The sequence below is a fragment of the Sylvia atricapilla genome, chromosome 13, assembly GCF_009819655.1.
Source record: "Sylvia atricapilla isolate bSylAtr1 chromosome 13, bSylAtr1.pri, whole genome shotgun sequence".
Taxonomy (NCBI): Eukaryota; Metazoa; Chordata; class Aves; order Passeriformes; family Sylviidae; genus Sylvia; species Sylvia atricapilla.
Genome location: NC_089152.1, coordinates 8,292,527 through 8,309,649, shown reverse-complemented (window position 1 = coordinate 8,309,649; position 17,123 = coordinate 8,292,527). Strand labels below are relative to the sequence as shown.

At 43.4% G+C, this 17,123-nt stretch overlaps 1 protein-coding gene across 7 annotated transcripts in view; it reads right to left on the bottom strand.

Annotated features, from left to right (window-relative positions):
• Positions 1-16,307, bottom strand: part of ZFAND6 (zinc finger AN1-type containing 6) — a 36,256-nt gene extending 19,949 nt beyond the window's left edge. Inside the window, exons 1-2 of one of the 7 annotated variants that reach the window (XM_066328327.1) lie at positions 16,155-16,307; positions 13,333-13,423 (exon numbers count right to left, since the gene is read on the bottom strand). Coding sequence is in view for 3 of the 7 variants with exons in the window: in XM_066328325.1 (XP_066184422.1) it covers positions 10,869-10,882 (14 nt within the window). In the remaining 4 variants the exon portion in view is untranslated. Of the gene's footprint in view, positions 1-9,160; positions 9,313-10,868; positions 10,984-13,332; positions 13,424-14,215; positions 14,330-16,154 lie in introns of those variants that run through there. The other 6 variants (XM_066328328.1, XM_066328330.1, XM_066328325.1 and 3 more) reach the window with 6 other exon arrangements.
• Positions 16,308-17,123: the final 816 nt, after the last annotated feature.

Genomic DNA, 17,123 nt, shown 5'->3' with positions numbered 1-17,123 from the left:
TCTGAGACAAGGCTGACGCAGAAATCTCAGATGAAGTCACACTTGTAACAGAACTTGTGCAGCTACTTTTAAAAGAGCACCCTTTTAGAGCACCTGCTCTGGCATCTCTGCTCAAGAGGAATAAAAATTCAGAAGTTACACCCATTAGAAAAATCAAATCATGTCAGTAATTGCTCATCAGCAGTTGGCTACATCAGCTCACACAGTTTTCATCATGTGTGGCTGAACTGGTGTCAAGCCACAAAAATCACAGACACTGCTTGAGGTGTCCTTTTCTTTCCTCTAGAGTTTGTGCTGTCTTATACCTGTATTCTGGCATTCAGATGCTGAAGAAATCCCTGAGTTGCCTTTCATATTTCTACACAGCCCCATAAATCTAAGGTTTACTTGAAATCTGTCAGATTACAGAAATGCCTTCTTTTAAAATGCTCTACAAAAGGTAAGAAAGCTACTGTGAAGCAGACCAGACAGGGTTGCATTCTGCTTTCTCTGATATCAGATGTTGAAGCTGGCCATTTCAGAATCAGAGGTTGTATAAAATTAGAATCAGGAGATTCTAGAACTCTCTAAATTCCTTTAAAATACCAGGCCAAAAGGGATGCAGGAGAGCAACTCCATAAACTATCTTCGGTGCTGTATCTTAAAACAGGTTTGCCTTTACACACTGATGAGAAATAATCTGTAAGAAGGATTCAAACACTTACAAGATTACCCTCATAATTACTGAAAGAATAGATATAGATTCAGTAATCGCTTCTTTTGAGCTTCAGTGAATAAGTAATCTTCTCTCAATACAGCATAAGTTTCACTTATTTTAAGCATATCAAACCCAGAAGAGATAAAAGCCGCTTTAACACAAGTTCCCAAAATAGACAGCTTCTTGTTAACAAAGCACCTGTTGCCGAGAACTGACAGTAAGCACAAAACACATTATAATTTGTTTTCATAAACAGCGCTATGTAGAATTTTAATTAGCTCATAATGCCACAGTTCTACGTGGGCCTCATGCTAAAGGAAGTCCTGCTCTAATAGAAGGGTTCTTATGCATTAATAAAAAAAACTATCATTTCTGGCTGATAGTTTCAGGGCATCTTGAATTCAGCTTAACTCCCAAGAACACTGTGATTATCACGTGCGATGTGTAGTTCTATTTAGAATTATGCACTATGTCTAATTTAAGTGTGCAAATTATACAATACCCTTACTGTGGTTTGAGGGGGAACTCAACCTAAAGGTAAAGCCTGACCAAAGAAAAAGGGTATGTAAGGACAAGTTTTCAGCAGAAGAGGTGTAAGTACAATGTTCCCTGAGGCAAAGCTGCATTCCTCATCTCTTGCAATAGACTTAAATTTAGTCAAGGGACTCAAAGGTATTACTTTGTTTTAACCTCAGTGCTATTGTGGGGGGGTTGCTGCTTTTTTTATCCCTTAATTATTATTTCAATCACTGGGGAAGCCACCTTACATGATCCCAAACAAATTATATGTATTATGTAGATGTCTACATACTAAAACTTATCACCCTGCACAAAGCATAGGAAAATACTACACAGGTGATCAGCAGCTGCCCTGTTGGACAACTGGTATTTATCCATCACTTGAATGTACTGTTGTTTCACTGAAGGTATGAACAGACCAACTGGTCACACTCTGAATTTTACATCTTTCTTTAGTTTCCTCTCAGCTGTCACTTTACCCTCCCTGAAACAATGGAACATGTAAACATGCAACTGCAATCTATACACATGCATTCAATATCCATTCACATGCAACCAATGCAATGGTTTATGATACAGGTGATGTGGGGCTTTAGACACCTCTGTGACAGCATTGCTGGGATGGGAACTGATCTACCCTGAAGAATTCATTCTTCAAAAGCTTGGATTGGCTCTTGCATCTGGTTTATGGTGCAGCTCTGTGCCAGAAGAGTCAAAGTTAACAGTGCACTGCAGGAGGAAGGTGAACCTACCAAGTCAGTAGCAGAACTAAAATTTAAGGTATAGCCTCACTTACAGCTTAAGGCAAGGAACAAGGCACCCATCACCAGGAGGTCAGAGCGTGAATTAGTAAGAGTTGCCTTGTGTCAGCTTTAACTATCGAAGTGTCAAGTTAACAGACCAGAGGATAGGGAATAACCAGAAATTTGCAATGAGACACTCCTTTCTGAAGGTTTCCAAAAGTACACCACTTGCTCAGATGGAGAGGTCACTGCTTAAGAAAAGCTTAAAAAATACTGGAAGCAACTTGATTGAGGACAACTGGCATTTCTTCCCCCACTGCCATCATGGAATAGAAAATAGTTTTTTACACTTCTTCCCTAAGCCCTTACAGAACAGACTGCACATATTTCAGTTTCTCAACTGAGGAGAAAGCCAGAGCTGACAGCTCTCGAGTAAGAGTCTGCATTGCAAACACTGTGCTTTAATCACCAGGGCATCCTTTTAACCTACAAATACTCCAGTTACAACTCTGTGAACTGCCCTCCTGATAACCAAGTCTGCTATTCATTCTGTTTCCAGACAAGATTCCGCTATGTGAGCACACATTTCTAGTACAATGTCTCCCCCACTCACTGTCCAGAACACTTAGATCAGCAAGTTAAGAACACAATCACCTAAAAATAGCATGGCTGGATGCCGCTGTCTCCCCACTTATTACTATGCTACCTTTGTACAGAGTTTTTTTCCTACAATTCTACACAGAAAAATAAAGCCATAAATGGCTTTACAGGAGGGACTTGTAACCAAAAAGGCCAAGCTATAAAGTAGTGCCATAGGATTTCCCCTTTTTCCTCAAGCCACATAAACAGAAATTTACATTTTTAGAAGCATTTTGAACAGTAACTCCTTAAGCAGATCCAATTTCTCTTTTTATCCTCTTGCCACAGTGATTGTATTCTGCCAGAGAACAGATTGACACATGACAAAGTAACAGCACTTTCTAGAGAAATAAAGGTTCATGATATAAAGGAAAAATAGACAAACGTAGAAAAATGCAGTCCAGATCACCAACTATTTCACTTGGCATGTTAAAGCCAGTATCACACTTCAGAATGGGTAAAAAGGGGGAAAAGAAATATGCTCACAGGATACTGAGCTTCAACTGTCAACAATGTGTAGCTTTCTATCATGATGCTCATTCCCTTCCATTCACAAACTATGGCCAACAGGGCTTCTATCAGGAAAGAAGGGGGAAAAGAACAAAGTATTTTCCTTTTTAATATTGTACCGAGTCAGAAACAGGAGAGTTATCATCAAGAACAAAGCCCTTTAGCTCAGCCTAAGGATGCAGTCCCAGGCACAGCAGCTTCAGCTACGCTGATTCCACAAGAACAGCATCCTCTTGGAAAAAAGCCCAGTGCCCTTACACTGTCTCCCAGAAATCCCTTCTGTCTCACACCTCTTTTGTGAAGGCAAAAACCCCCACAACTGTTGGAGAATATTTGTATCCCTTACATTAAACAAAGAATTAATTTTAATCCATAGTCCTAGATTTCAAAAAGCAACTGTCCCATTGTAAAACTTGATGCTGCTCAAGGAAACCCAGCAATGCTGCAAAGCACGCTTTACACTGCATATGCCACCCTGTCTAAGTTCATCAGGCTGACCTTTCAGGCCATCCAAAAAAGTTTCAATAAATTCTTCATTTCAGGCCTTGACAGTCTGAGAAATTAAGGTGTCAGAGCTGCAGCAAGGACACAGGTATTATTCAGAGAAGACTGATGTAACAAGCATTCTGACTGTGTAGTGTGGGATCTGAGGTTGAAGACAGAAGGATAAGTAGGTAGCAACTAATCAGGGATTTATTTATATACAGAATGACTAGGTATAAACTTAAGACCATGGGTCACAGTCACATTATGACTTTGCAGAATAACAAGATTCCTGCAGAAAGAGAGACCAGAGGCAACAGCCAAAAGTTTCACACACATCAAGTAAGAGAAAAGCAAATGCAGGAATACAACAAAATCAACCAAGTGACCAAAGTGTGAAATTAGATTTTTTTGTTATACTGGAAGAAAAAAAAATTAAAGCCAATTACTCCACTGCCATACACAGAAGTATACAATCATTTTTAAATGCACTCAAAGCACCAAGTTTGACAGGACTTATTAAGAAGGCAATAAAGTCATGCCCAGCTACCAGACCATTCTACAAATCAAACACTCCTTTATCTCAGCACTAGTCTTAGCCCTTGCATGGTTTGTCACACACAGCTGACAATTTGTTTGTTATGTAACTAACAATACACTTACCTTGACCTATTGTTACTAATGCTCTCTTCCTCCTCTCCAAGGATACTTTAAACAAACCCCATGAAAATATGCTGATACTCAAAACAATTCCACTGAGCCATTCTGAAGTCTTTTCCCTAAAAAGCATTTCAGCAAAGCCCTTCCATGTAGCCACAACTTCTTTTCTCTTTCTTTATATGTTTGTAATCAAATATTTTGGTACCATACAACACTAAAATACTTTTCTTGTCACCTTTCATCTGGAGAACAACATTTATTTGATAACTAATTCTAATTAATACCCACAAAATCACTTAAGAACTTGACACCAATATCCAACAGCACGTCATACTAGCATGATATCTGGATAACATAATCCCAACACGAGAAAACACAAGAAGTCTGGTGAAATTCACTTAGAAAACTCTCCTGTCTTGGCAACTAAGACTACCTAATAAGCATCTTACCTGATTCTGAAGGAGCTGAGCCAGGAGAGTGACCTCCAAACCTTTCAGTTTAACACTCATAACCACTTCTTTTGCCCCTACCTTGATAATGATGCAGATCCCAATGCAAGGGCACTCTATTGCACAGGAAACATTCTGGTACATGACAACATTGTACTGCATTAAAGACTTGACTGCATCTGATTTTACAGAAACATGTAAAGTCATACAAAATTCATACAGGGAGTAGTAGAGAAACAATTTTATCCTCCTTTGCAGTCTCATATCTCCTCTGCCACCCCATCCTTGAAACCAGCACAACCATTGAATGTTTTCTTCTGGCAATCTAAATTAGAGATAGCCTTCTGTATAAAATGCACTAATATGTCCAATTTAGGTACAAAATGCTACACTTTTGCCAGAAAAATCAGTGGTTCTCACGCCCCAATTTAAAAACCTTAAGTGGAAAATACCTGCCTTCCTCATGCAAAATTATGCTTTCATCAGCACAGTTATATTCCACAGCACACACATGAAAACCATCCAGCCTCCTGCCTTATTTAAAGTGATGGTAAAACTTCACGCCTTGCTTAAACCCATGCCATACAAAATGTTTCAATGAGCCCAAAAGACCTCACTTCCATCTCAGAAATACCTCTCTTAAGCTCCTGTTCCAATTTGATTATTAAGTTTATATTTGCCTCCCTAATCCTTCACATTAGATAAAGATGCATTAGCATCATGAATTACAGGACACACTGGTGCAGTGCTGCTTTAAACCCTGGGCTAGTTAACTGCTGGGGTGGCTGCCAGGGCCTGCCAGGCCAGCCACACTGTTTATAGTTTAGTTCTCCAGATACAGGATTATTACATTTCAGACTGACAAATACCATATCCTGAAGGGTAGAGTCCTGTGACACAAATACATCCTGGCAGGGCAGAACAGCTGAGCAGGGGTGGTCTTCAGCACAGAGACAGTCTGAGCTCCTGCAAGACTGCTGAGGCATTAAGTTAAAGGAAAAACTGTGGGTTGAATAAAACGGCTTCTTAAAAAGGAGCTATTTTTAGGAAATACTCAAATGAGTTTGTTCATTTATCTAATACTCAAAATACTGTCTTAAGTTGATCTAAATGGAGCAGAAGATGGATCAGGTTAGGATTTAACTCAGTTTATCTCTTAATGCATAATTTAATAGCCAAAAAAGTTACTTCTAAAACGAAAAAAACCCCATTTTCTTTCAACAACTGGAGAATGAGCAAAAAAACTCCAATATGATTGAGGAGAAATAGTTTTTGCACTGTCAAGGCTTTGTTTTAGCTCAGCTCTGTTTAGCTCAAAAGCCCTATAAACACACTTGGAAGAAGGGATCTGTTAAAAATATATCACCCCACCCCTTCAATTAAGGGCTGAGAAGCTTATGACACATCTGAGAGATCCAACAAGAACAGGGAAGAAAGACTTAATGTTCTTGATACTTCTAAAGGTAAAAAAAAAAATAATATATTAAGCAGGTTTAAAAATCCCAGGCATGTTTCATGCCTCTGTTAAATGGATTTTAAACCAAGAACAGATCTCAACTATTTTTATTCCTTTGTAGGTCACGTGTAATTAACTGCTTATTTTCACAAAACCTTATTACAGTGTAAACATCACCGGGCAGATGATCCGCCCCACCCAGAGGCAGCTCCACACCACAGGAGGACACTCAACTATCTCCTGAGGAGCCCTTGTATCAGCAGGAGAGGGCTGGCCCTCAGCACCAATCTGCCCTGCAACAGCGCCCCTGTGCTGATCACACCTCCTCAGCTCACCCCTTTCCTAGAAACTGCAAGAAAACCAGTTATAGGCCAAACCTCACAGCTAAAATCAAGGGCAGGTGGCCCTTCTTGAGTATGGCTGACACGATCCAGGATGACATTGTTCTTCTCCCTGTGGCAGAGGGGACCCAAAAATGGGATCCAAAGCCCACGCTCCTGGTTGCAGGGTGGACATCAGCCCTCCCTATGGCTCAGGAATATTTTACAGAGAATAACCTGAACAGAACCAGATGCAGGGTCACCATTCCACCTCACACTGGGCACTGCCACCAGCAGTCAGTGGACTGCAGGGCACGGATGTGCTTTGTCTCAAAGAGGGGAGATAAAATTTGGTCCTGCATTTTGTACACACGGTTACAGTGGATTTTAAGAATCTCTCATTCACATCAGAGATGTATATTCCATCCTGGCACAAGAAGCAGACACATAAATCCCACAGCACACAACACATTCACAGTGTTTAAGATGTGCAGATGGAGCATGTGCAGGAGAAGGTTTTATGAACAAGAAATGCTGGAACAACCAATCGTTGTGCGGGGACAACACGGGTCCTGCCAGCAACGGCTTTGAATGCAGGCAAGAAACATTTGCTGTAGCCTGAATACAGAAGTTGTACAGCTGTGCCAGCAAAGTGGTGTGTTTATCCTTTAGGGCAGATTTGCTTTCTACAAACAGCCTGCATTAGAACTGTATACATGTGGCGAGAGAGCTGAGCATTTCACTCCTGTGTTGAATAAATCAGCAAAACTGGTCCCAGGTAATACATCTTTCCTAACTAAGTTGGGGGCCAGAGGGTACCCAAGAAACATGGCTGCTCAGTGATCCAGCAACAGGAACCAAGTTGCCTTATGTGTTCAGCTTTTATCTTGTTCTACAACAAGCCAGCTTCTGGCTAAATGTAATATTTAATAGCACACAAATACGTTAGTTGGCTTCCTTTAGTTTCAGCAATTCTAATACACATACTCATAAGTTAAAAGAAATTCCAGTTAACTCGAGTATTCTTCTTGTCTTCACCTCATATACCTGATCTGGCCACTCAAGTCTTAGGCCTAGCATCACATGGAAGTTAAGAAATTAATATCCAGGCATTTAAACACTTAGGTGTCCTGGTCTTAAATCCAGCACAGGAAACCTATCCAAATTCTCAGCTAAAAGACCATATACAGTCACGGCCCATTCTAAAATAGTATTTTCAGGGTTTAAATACAATGCAGGACATTTAAAAATGGCATAAACTGACAAAGACAGCAAGTGAGAATTAGTAACTCAGACCTATAAGCCACTGGCCCATAGCAAGACACCAGTGTGTCAAGACACTGATATATATATACATAAAACCAATCTATACCATTTATTGTGGGAGAAAACAGAATGGCTCCATGTAAAACTGAAAGAATGATGTATACTTTCAAAATAACACTTGTTTACATTCAGTAAAGGTCTAAACAATTGCTTTCCACGGTCATTTGAAAAATGTTGCTCAAATTTTTACATCCATTCTTCCAGCATCATGACTAATCACACAAAACCCATCAAACTTCTTAGACTCAACAAGTATTGGGACATGAGTATTTCTTTCCAGTTCCCAGGAGCAGCTGTGTATCAACCCAAGTGATTTTATAAAAACAGGAAATATTTAGGGAAGTAAGAACATAGATTTCCCAATCTGAAAGCCTGGTTCTGTATGTGGCCTCAGCTAATACAGAAAGGGTGACAATTAAAAGAAAGTCTTCATTCTCATTAGAACCCCCCCATTTCCTGCCTCACCACTTCCTGCTCTCCTCCCTCTCACCCTATCCCATGCCACCCGTGGTAATTCATACTTTTCCTGTTCCTGAAGCCCTTTCAGATACACAAACTGTCACTAAAAATACTATATATGATATAAGTGGTACAGAAACTGAAAATAATCTCCCCTCACATAAAACACCTGCTACCATTAGGCAATATAGGTTTCCAAAGAGATTCAGACCAATTCCAAAGGAAAAACAAATCCTCTCCCCTCCCGTCATTTTCTCCCTTGGCTGGAAGGGTAATAGCTGCAACACAGAGCAGTAACACTTAATTTTTTCTGCCTGTGTTTATTATCAGAGCTCTCACAGACCCAGACACCCGACAAAACTGATTAAAACTGAGGAAAAAAAATTGCCATGTTTTACATAGTTTTTACATATCTTTGTTCTAAATGCTAAAGACCTGCGAGACATTCTTCTCATCCAGAACAAACACACAGACAACAGCACAGCAGCCTTCAGTGATACAACAAAGGACGATTTAAGACAAATGACTTGGAGCAAATGCTATCACTGAATAATCCCACAGCAGCTGTCATAATTAGTTACCTCCAATCTCATCAGAATCAGGGAAGTTAGAGTTAAAACTGAGCTCTCTTCCTGTAACATTGTGTAACTCCAAAACAGCAGCATTATCCTCGCTATTTTAGAATTAACATTTCTCCGTAAGATAATGTGGAACCGCTCGATTCCTTCACGGCAGAACACCCGGTGCAAGCCGAGAGATGACAAAAGAAACTCGGTCAAGTTTGAGCCTCTCAGCACCTTATTTCCTGTCTAAAGAGCCCTTTTGTTCTGCTTCCCTGCATAAATGTTAATATCCTGCCATCATTAGAGAGCGAAACGACGAAGGAAAGCCCCACGCACATGAACTCCACTGCCCCGGAGGGCGGAACGACGCCACACGACGCGATTAGAACGGCAAAATTCCTACCAACACGATCTCCACAATTTTCTGTTCGCTTCACCCCAGATTAACTTCACTTGGAGCTGCACTTCGGCGCAACCTACCCTGGGCACGGGGCCCGCCCTCCCGCTCCTATTGGCCGAGACGGCGAAGGCCCGCCCCGCCGGCCGGGACACGGCCGCTGATTGGCAGAGCGGGCCGTCCGTCACGTAAAGAACTTTTCCTCGCTAGCAGGTTAGGCTGGGCGGGCTCGAGCACCCCCGGCCGCGCGCTCTTAAAGGGACCGTGCCCCGCTCCCGCCGTGACAAACCCGAGCCGCGGGCGGGCGCACCCCGCGACTGATGCCCGGGATGGATCCCGGTCCCCGCGGGGCGCTCACCCCTCCCGGCACCTCGCTCTCGGACGGGGGGTCGGGGGTGGAAGAGAGGATAACACCCGAGCAGGCTGGGAACGCTTCTCCCGCGGCAATTACACAACTGCCGCTTGTTCCACTTATGGGATAAAATTAGCTGTGGGTTTGGAGCCCATCCGCGCTTTAAGGGTGACTGGAGTTACCCTGGGAAGCCGAGCACGCTATATAAATTAGTAACCCCGGCTAAAAATACATCGGGTCGCCGGTTCCAAAGACTTCCACCCATTTAAAGCATGAGTCAGCAGGAGCTCCGCAGGAAGTGACTGTCTCCATCCCACAAGGTACCACGGCTTCTGCCAGAAACTTTTTGTGCTTATTCAGGCTTCACTTGGCTGAACGAATTTGCAAGATCCTGGTCACGTTATGACAACAGGGTTTCCACGGCACAGCTTCCTCTCAGCACCACACAACAACCTGTCTTTTAGATTAAAGGTGGCTCTTTTTCCTTTGTGCAAACACAGTTGTGGTTCCATACGCATCTATCCAGCGAAAAGATGAGTAAAAACAAAACAAGGCTTAACAAATATTTCACAAGTGCAGATACGACACCTGGTTCAAATGAACCTTGCCCCATTCCTAACAAGCAACACAGGGAAGAACCAGAACACACTCAGTGTTCCCTCCTGCACCCACAAGTATCATAGTTACACAAGACTTATCTGGGTAGCAAGGTTGCCTTACATAAAATATTTTCACGTGTTTACTGTAAAATAACTAAAAATATTAAGCTAGAGGAAGATAAAGCACTTGTCAGCACAAGCACATTTGGGTTGTTTTGTCACATGTGAAGGCAGAGAGGAAAAAGCTTGTTTCTGGTTCTTGCCACCTTTCCTGTCCCAGTGCTGGATCTGCCTGCCTTCCCTTACTTCACCCACTACCAATAACCACAAAACAGGGAAGTTTTAAGTTTCCTAATACAGATTAATAAAGTCCAAGGCAGTCCAGCACACTCCTTTACTGCAAATACTACACAACATCAGGAAAATATCTACAGCTAAGGGCTCCCTTGAGCTGTGATAAACCAAAATGAGCATAAAAAACACCTTCAGGAAGGACATTTGCTTCTTCTAAAATGATGAAATAGCACATTTTGTGTTACCCACTTTAAAGCAACCTATCATGTCACAAATCCAAGTATGACTGGAAAGAAGCAATTGGTTGTCAGTTGATATGTACGAAACACTACAAGAACAGAATTGACAATATTCACAAAACTTCCCCCATAATACCTAAAATATAAACTGAAAGAACCAGACCTTAATCTTTGCATCTGAATTCAGTGTCCTGTGAGAGCCAGCACTACTGGAAGCTGATCTGGGGTCCCCTGAGGATAACTCATACTTGCATGACACTTTTTTGACCAACCCTTATCTAAGCAATCAAAACCAAGAACACAGTTCACGCAAACAAAACAGACTAGTAAAGTGTCCCTCAAGTATCTCAGTAACCAATGGAAAGCTTCAATTTAGAGCACATTAACTTTAGGCCCATAAAAACAGCAGCACAAGTCACAAATCCTATCAACCAAACCTGTCCAGTGCTAGAAGACAGGACAACCCTATAGTAAACACTGTTGCTGGCATACTTTAAAAAGAAAAGGGTGAAAAAATCCCAAACCAAATATACTACTCCAAAAGTCTCCAGCTCAATTTGCTACCACAGCAGTCTCACCACCTTGTAATGGCAATGAAAAATAATTTTTATCATCAAACATCCCACACTTCAGCCCGTGCTTCTGTCACACGGGCAACTAACAGCTCTTATCATTACAAGGGAGATGTTCCATCCCTTTTCCTCCCCACCTCTTCCCCCCACAAGCCCTGCAGTCTGGCCAGCTCCTGAAACCAGCTCTGGTGCTAATCAGCCCCTTCCACCTGCCTTGAGTCTCTAAGCTGGCAGAAGTTTGGCCAGCCTCTGATGAGCAAGAGTATGGCTTACCCAGAGCAGGAGGAGGAAGGCAAAGCAAACTCTCCTCTACTCAGCACTGGCCTCCCAGATTTGTTTACCCCATCTCACTTAAAACCAAAACACACACACCTCATAACTGTCCCAATAAGAAAGCCCCAAGGGTAATTTGCTATCCTCATAAAAGTGAGGATCCCCACATTATCTGTGATTCACGGCTGACCCTAGGTCACTGGATTAGAAATCACAGGTAAACACATGTGTACCTAAATGTTGGGAATCCATACATTTAAAAAAATTGCTATTCAAGTCATTATCCCATGCTGAAGGAAACGTAGTGAAACTAGATTTAAAAGTCTATTTTTTAGCCTCAGTTTATGTGAAAAGCCATCCATTTTCCTCTGTAAACACAGATGGATTCTGGAAAAATGGCACAGGCACATTTTAAGGTTCAGGCTCCAGTTAAGCCTTTGCTACTCTTACAATATCTGTAGCAATGCAGAAACAAACAAACAAAAAAGCAGATTGCAGCTGCAAGAACACTAAGCAGGGAAGCTTTCACAGCAGTGTTAAAAAAACCAGTTTGCTGCCACCCAACTTTGCACTTGGACAGTAAAAGAGCACCTGACTGTCATTTGACTATGATAATCGTGGAACAGCTAAAAGGCCACTTGTTCTGTAATGTTACACGTGCATAAGACAGCAAGTTTGGGAGACTTGACAGCTCAAGAGATGAGGAACAGAGACTCCCATCTCTAAGTCAGCAGTTCAAACAGAGACAAGAATAGTAGTGATCAAAAGCTACATGTGATGGCTATTCAGGGATTAGATGAAGAGATGGTTACTCAATGTCCAGGTCCCAGCAGATCAGTGTGAACCACAAGAGCTTTCTTCACTATTTTGCACCTGGTTTTCAGTCCTGAATCCATTACACCCCCTGGATTCTGTACATGTTAATAAGTAGCAAAGAAATGGATTTGCTGCACACACACACTGAACTGGCATTGGAGAACAGGACTTTACCCTCTAGTTGTCAATGATGTCTGCAGTACAGCATGTGCTAATTTTTTTATTTATTATTATTATAGTTCAGACTTTTAGCTTTTCTTATTACTAGAGACATCTTTCAAAGTAAATTTAGCTTCCCATGCCTTTCACACCCTCAGATGCTGTAACCCTGCTCATAAACAATACTTCTCAAACTTGCTGTCTATTTCTGAAAATATACCAATTCTAAAAGTACATTAACCTAGGAATTTCAGAACTTTAGCACTTAAGAAATTACCCTGAGACAACAGTATTGATTTTTTTATCATACCTAAGACCCACATTATTTCATGAGGGCCACAGCTACTTAAAGATAGTGGGGAAAAAATCCCTATGTGAAGAAATTAACATTTCCTTTTCATATTATGCATTCTTCAAAACATCAGTGTGTAGTCTCTGCAAAGTCTGCTAGCAGTAGCTCCTTTCCAGCTTGATTTTAGTTTTGAAAGTCTGCAAAAGTACCTGGAATTTCCAGGCTGGATAAGCAAGATGAAAACAAGTTCAGAGTGTATGTTGACTGAAGGTCCCCAGAGCTTGGGTTCATTGTCCTGCTTCAAACACCACTACCATAAACAATCCTCTACAGAAGCCCAACAATACACAGTTCATAGTTCTTAGCAGCACATTATTTCCCGAGAATGAAATTGCTGATGAAAAGCCAAGATCCTAGAAACTTAGCAGGAAACTTATCCTTAGCTGTAACTAAGGAGGCCCTCACATACAAAGAATTCAACTTGCTATTCCAGGAGTTTCAAGAGAACAACATACCAGACTGATGAGATTTCAGTAATCTTGAACTTCTGAGATTCCTCTTGCTGCTTTCAATCCCAGATGTGCTACAGCACTGCAATAATCAGATCTGGAAACAACAGAGAGGTGCATGTGGTAAATCCAGAGAGGTCTGCTGAGCTGTCTGGACAGCAGCAGAGACACACCACACAAACACATTGCCCTGCATGTTTCAGCAGCTATCTCAAACCTAGCTGACCTGAGATATTAATAAAGTTCCAGCATGTGAAATCCCAACTTTTTCTATACAGGGAATAAACCCTAACAGAATAATTTGTCCCTCCCCTGTAAAGCTGGACATTCCTAACAGGTCTCAATTTCCCAGCAGCTGCCACGTTGGTTTGCTTTGGGGTGGTTGTTGAGGTTTTTCCGGGGGTGTTATTTGGTTGAGTGTTTTTTTCTTTTCTTTCTTTTTCTTTTTAAATCAGAGCACAGAATTGTATCTTGTACAGCTGCACTGTCAAGGCTTCTGGTGACAGAGGGTTACATCACTTGCTTCAGCCAAAGTCCTTGAAAACGGATCTAGACATTTTAAAAGACACTTCCTTGATATCAGGTATCTCTTGGGTGGAGCAAAAATAAGTATACTACAGTTTCCAGTGAACTCAGCATAGTCCAAGAGCATTTACATGTAATATATAATAATCTTTGTAGGTCAAATGATGTATCTTGAATACAAGTCACAGCCCATTCAGTATTAAAAAAAAAAAAAAAAAAAAAAAAAAAAAAAGAAAAAAGCTGCACAGCAATTAACTGCCAAGAAAATGGAGCCAGAAGTTTGTATACTTCTAATTTTCTCAGAAATCAGATTCATTAATATAGCTGTTACAAAACGACACACTTTCACAGAAACAGGGATTACCTTTATCTGTAACCATAGCAACTTTTCAGTAGTTTGTGTTAATGCTACTGTCTTTGATAACTTGCCACTATGTCTTTCAAGCCATTTGAGAGGTTTTGAATGTGCCATCTGAGACCATGAAGCAACAAGAAGTTGAAATGTAAACTTACATTCTTCACACTCCTGTTAGTATACTATGTCATATACAATGTTGTTAATTTTTGACATAAATTCATGATTAGTCAAGAAGTTAAATAGTAACAGATTAAAATAAATTTAACATGATTCACATTTTAAGAGGTATTCTATGAAATATATACAGGAGACTGTTTTTCCAGTAATGAAAAATATCTTCTTCTCTATCTGCAAAGTAATAAACGCAAGGAATTATGCCACTGACATGTCAGAGACTTTGTTATTCAGTATCATAAGGAACAAAAACCCTCCCATTACACATGTATTTTGGCCTGAACAAATACAAGACAGATCCAAAAAAAGCCAGTCCCCTAGTTCTAAGTTAGGTGATAGTCAAGAACAGGTGTCGGTACCTTGGTACAAAAACAAATCAGACAAAATTCAAAGAGTAAAGCTGTAAAAGTTCGAGGACAGACAAGAAAGAGACAAAGGAAGGAACTGACATATTTACTTCCTCAATTGTTGACTTACCATCATGCACAGTTCAGAAGAGGATTAGCACTCTGTGCAAAAAATTATTTAAGACAACACAAGACAAAAAAAAACATTTACTTCTAAGTAGGAGGAAGAAGAGAATAATTTCTTCGTTATGTTTTTTTTTTTTCACTGAAGTTCCCAGGGCAGCTTACCAAGCTGTACCCTTCTCTTTTCACTCTAGAGTTTGGCACAGTTGAGATGTGAACACAGAACCTTAGAAGAGTGAAAAGAAACTCGGCACGCTCTTTGCTCCCTGTAGCTCTTATGCAATGACACCTATTCTAGGACAAGCCTGGACAAACCCTCGGGAATGGACTTCAGAACACAACGGTGCACTTGAAGTCAACCCATGCAGGGGGTGAAGTAACTACCATGGTTTTGCTGAATGCCTCCACATTACACCAGCACGTTATGGTGGAAAGGTCTGTATTTCGTTGTTGCTACTGTTGTTGTCAGCAGTAAGGTAACTGCCCTTTTTATTTTCTAAGGTTACCCAATCCCAACATCCTGTGGAAACACGAGTGGATGTTCACACCCCTTATCTATCACTCCAGGCTTTTGGCAAAGCCTAGGAGGCAAGTCGGGTTAAATCTCACAGGGTTCCCGGGCGAACACCAAAACAACAACAACAACTTTTCACGAAGAAAAACGCCAAAGTACGACAGACTTGGCAAGCGTTAACCCTTGGTTTAACTAGGAGAGCGGTACAACACAAAGCGCGTGTTGACTCCCGAGCACCCCTGTCCCCGGCCCAGCCAGACCCGGCGCACTGGGCTCACCGAGGGCCCGCGGGGCCCGGCGCGGGGTGCGGGCTGCCCCAGGCCGGCAGGGCAGGGCAGGGCAGGGCAGGGCAGGACCGGGCCGGGCCGCCGGGGCAGCGCGGTGCCCAAACGCCGCGGTCCGTGCGGAGGGCGCGGGGCCCGGGCGGCGCGGCGCTGGCGGCTGGCCGCCTCTGCCTCTCCCTTCCACCCAAGGACACGAGTACAAACACCTCTGCCCCGGGATGGCTCCTGCGCACGCAGCCGCCCGCCGGGGGTGGGGAGAGGAGGACGGAACCACCAAAAAAGGCAGAGAAAGAGCCGCGGGCCCCGCGCCCGCCGTCGCCCCACAGCCCCTTTCGCCCGCTGCGTGCGGGGGTCGGGGGTACGAACAGGAGACCCTCCCCACAGCCCCTCCGCCGCTCGCCGGGGTCGGTGGGCGGGCGGCTGCCGTCCCCCCGCCCCGTGGCGGTGCGTGGTCCCGGCCGCGGCCCCGGCCCGGCCGCCCCGGCCCCGCCGCGCTCCCTCACCTGCGCCGGGCCCGCCGCGCCCGCCGGCCCCGCTCGCTCCTCACCAAACTTTTTTTTCCCCTTTCTCCGTGTTTCGTTGCCCTCAGAGTGACGCGGGCGGGCGCTGATTGGCGGAGCCCAGCAAGGGAGGCCGCGGGGAGCGGGAGGCGGCGCCACGGCCCGCGGGTAATTATTACACGGCGACGGCGGCGACGTGAACCACCGAATGCTATTTAAAGGGACAGCGGCCCGCCCCGTGTTCCCCCCGCCCGCAGGGGTGACCTGAGGCGACCGCGGCGGCGGGAGGGCGAGCGGGCGGCGGCAGTCGGAGTGGCCGTGCCGTCCGCTCTCTTACCCCACAAATAAATTCATTTTGCTGTAAAACACCCGTGGATGCGCCCCCTCTGCCCTTCAGGTCCGCGAAGGGGGAGGTCTGTCCTTGCGGGGTTTCCTGCGGGGCTCAGTCCCTCACAGCTCCCGCCCCTTTCTGTGCCCTGTGGGAAGGCGGCGGTGGGCTTGGAGTCTCGTTATTTATGATGTCACCTGCTTATTTGTGTTTTCTTCTCTCCTTGTGGGGCTCTGAGACAACCCACTATAGCTCCTTTCCACCACACACCCGATATATATGGATATATGTATTTGTTTGTTCGCTCGTTTTTGTTACACCCTGCCCGCTTGTCACAGCCTGCTGTAGCCCATAGCATGCAGGGAGGTTTAAAAGGTGAGATAGAAGGATGATGAGTGACTCGATGGCTTGAAGCAGATAGGGAGTACAGGATTCCAGGGACATGAAACAAGCCAAATAAAAGGAGAATTTTATCTGTGGCTAGGGGAGAGGAGCGGGCCAAGGCTAGAGTAGCTGCCAGGAGGTGAGTGGAGTTTGCAGAGGGTTTTGGAGGAGGGAAGGAAACGTGTGTAGTTATACATGTTCCCTTTTCATACAATCACAGAATATACTGAGCTGGAATGGACCCACCAGCAGGATCATTG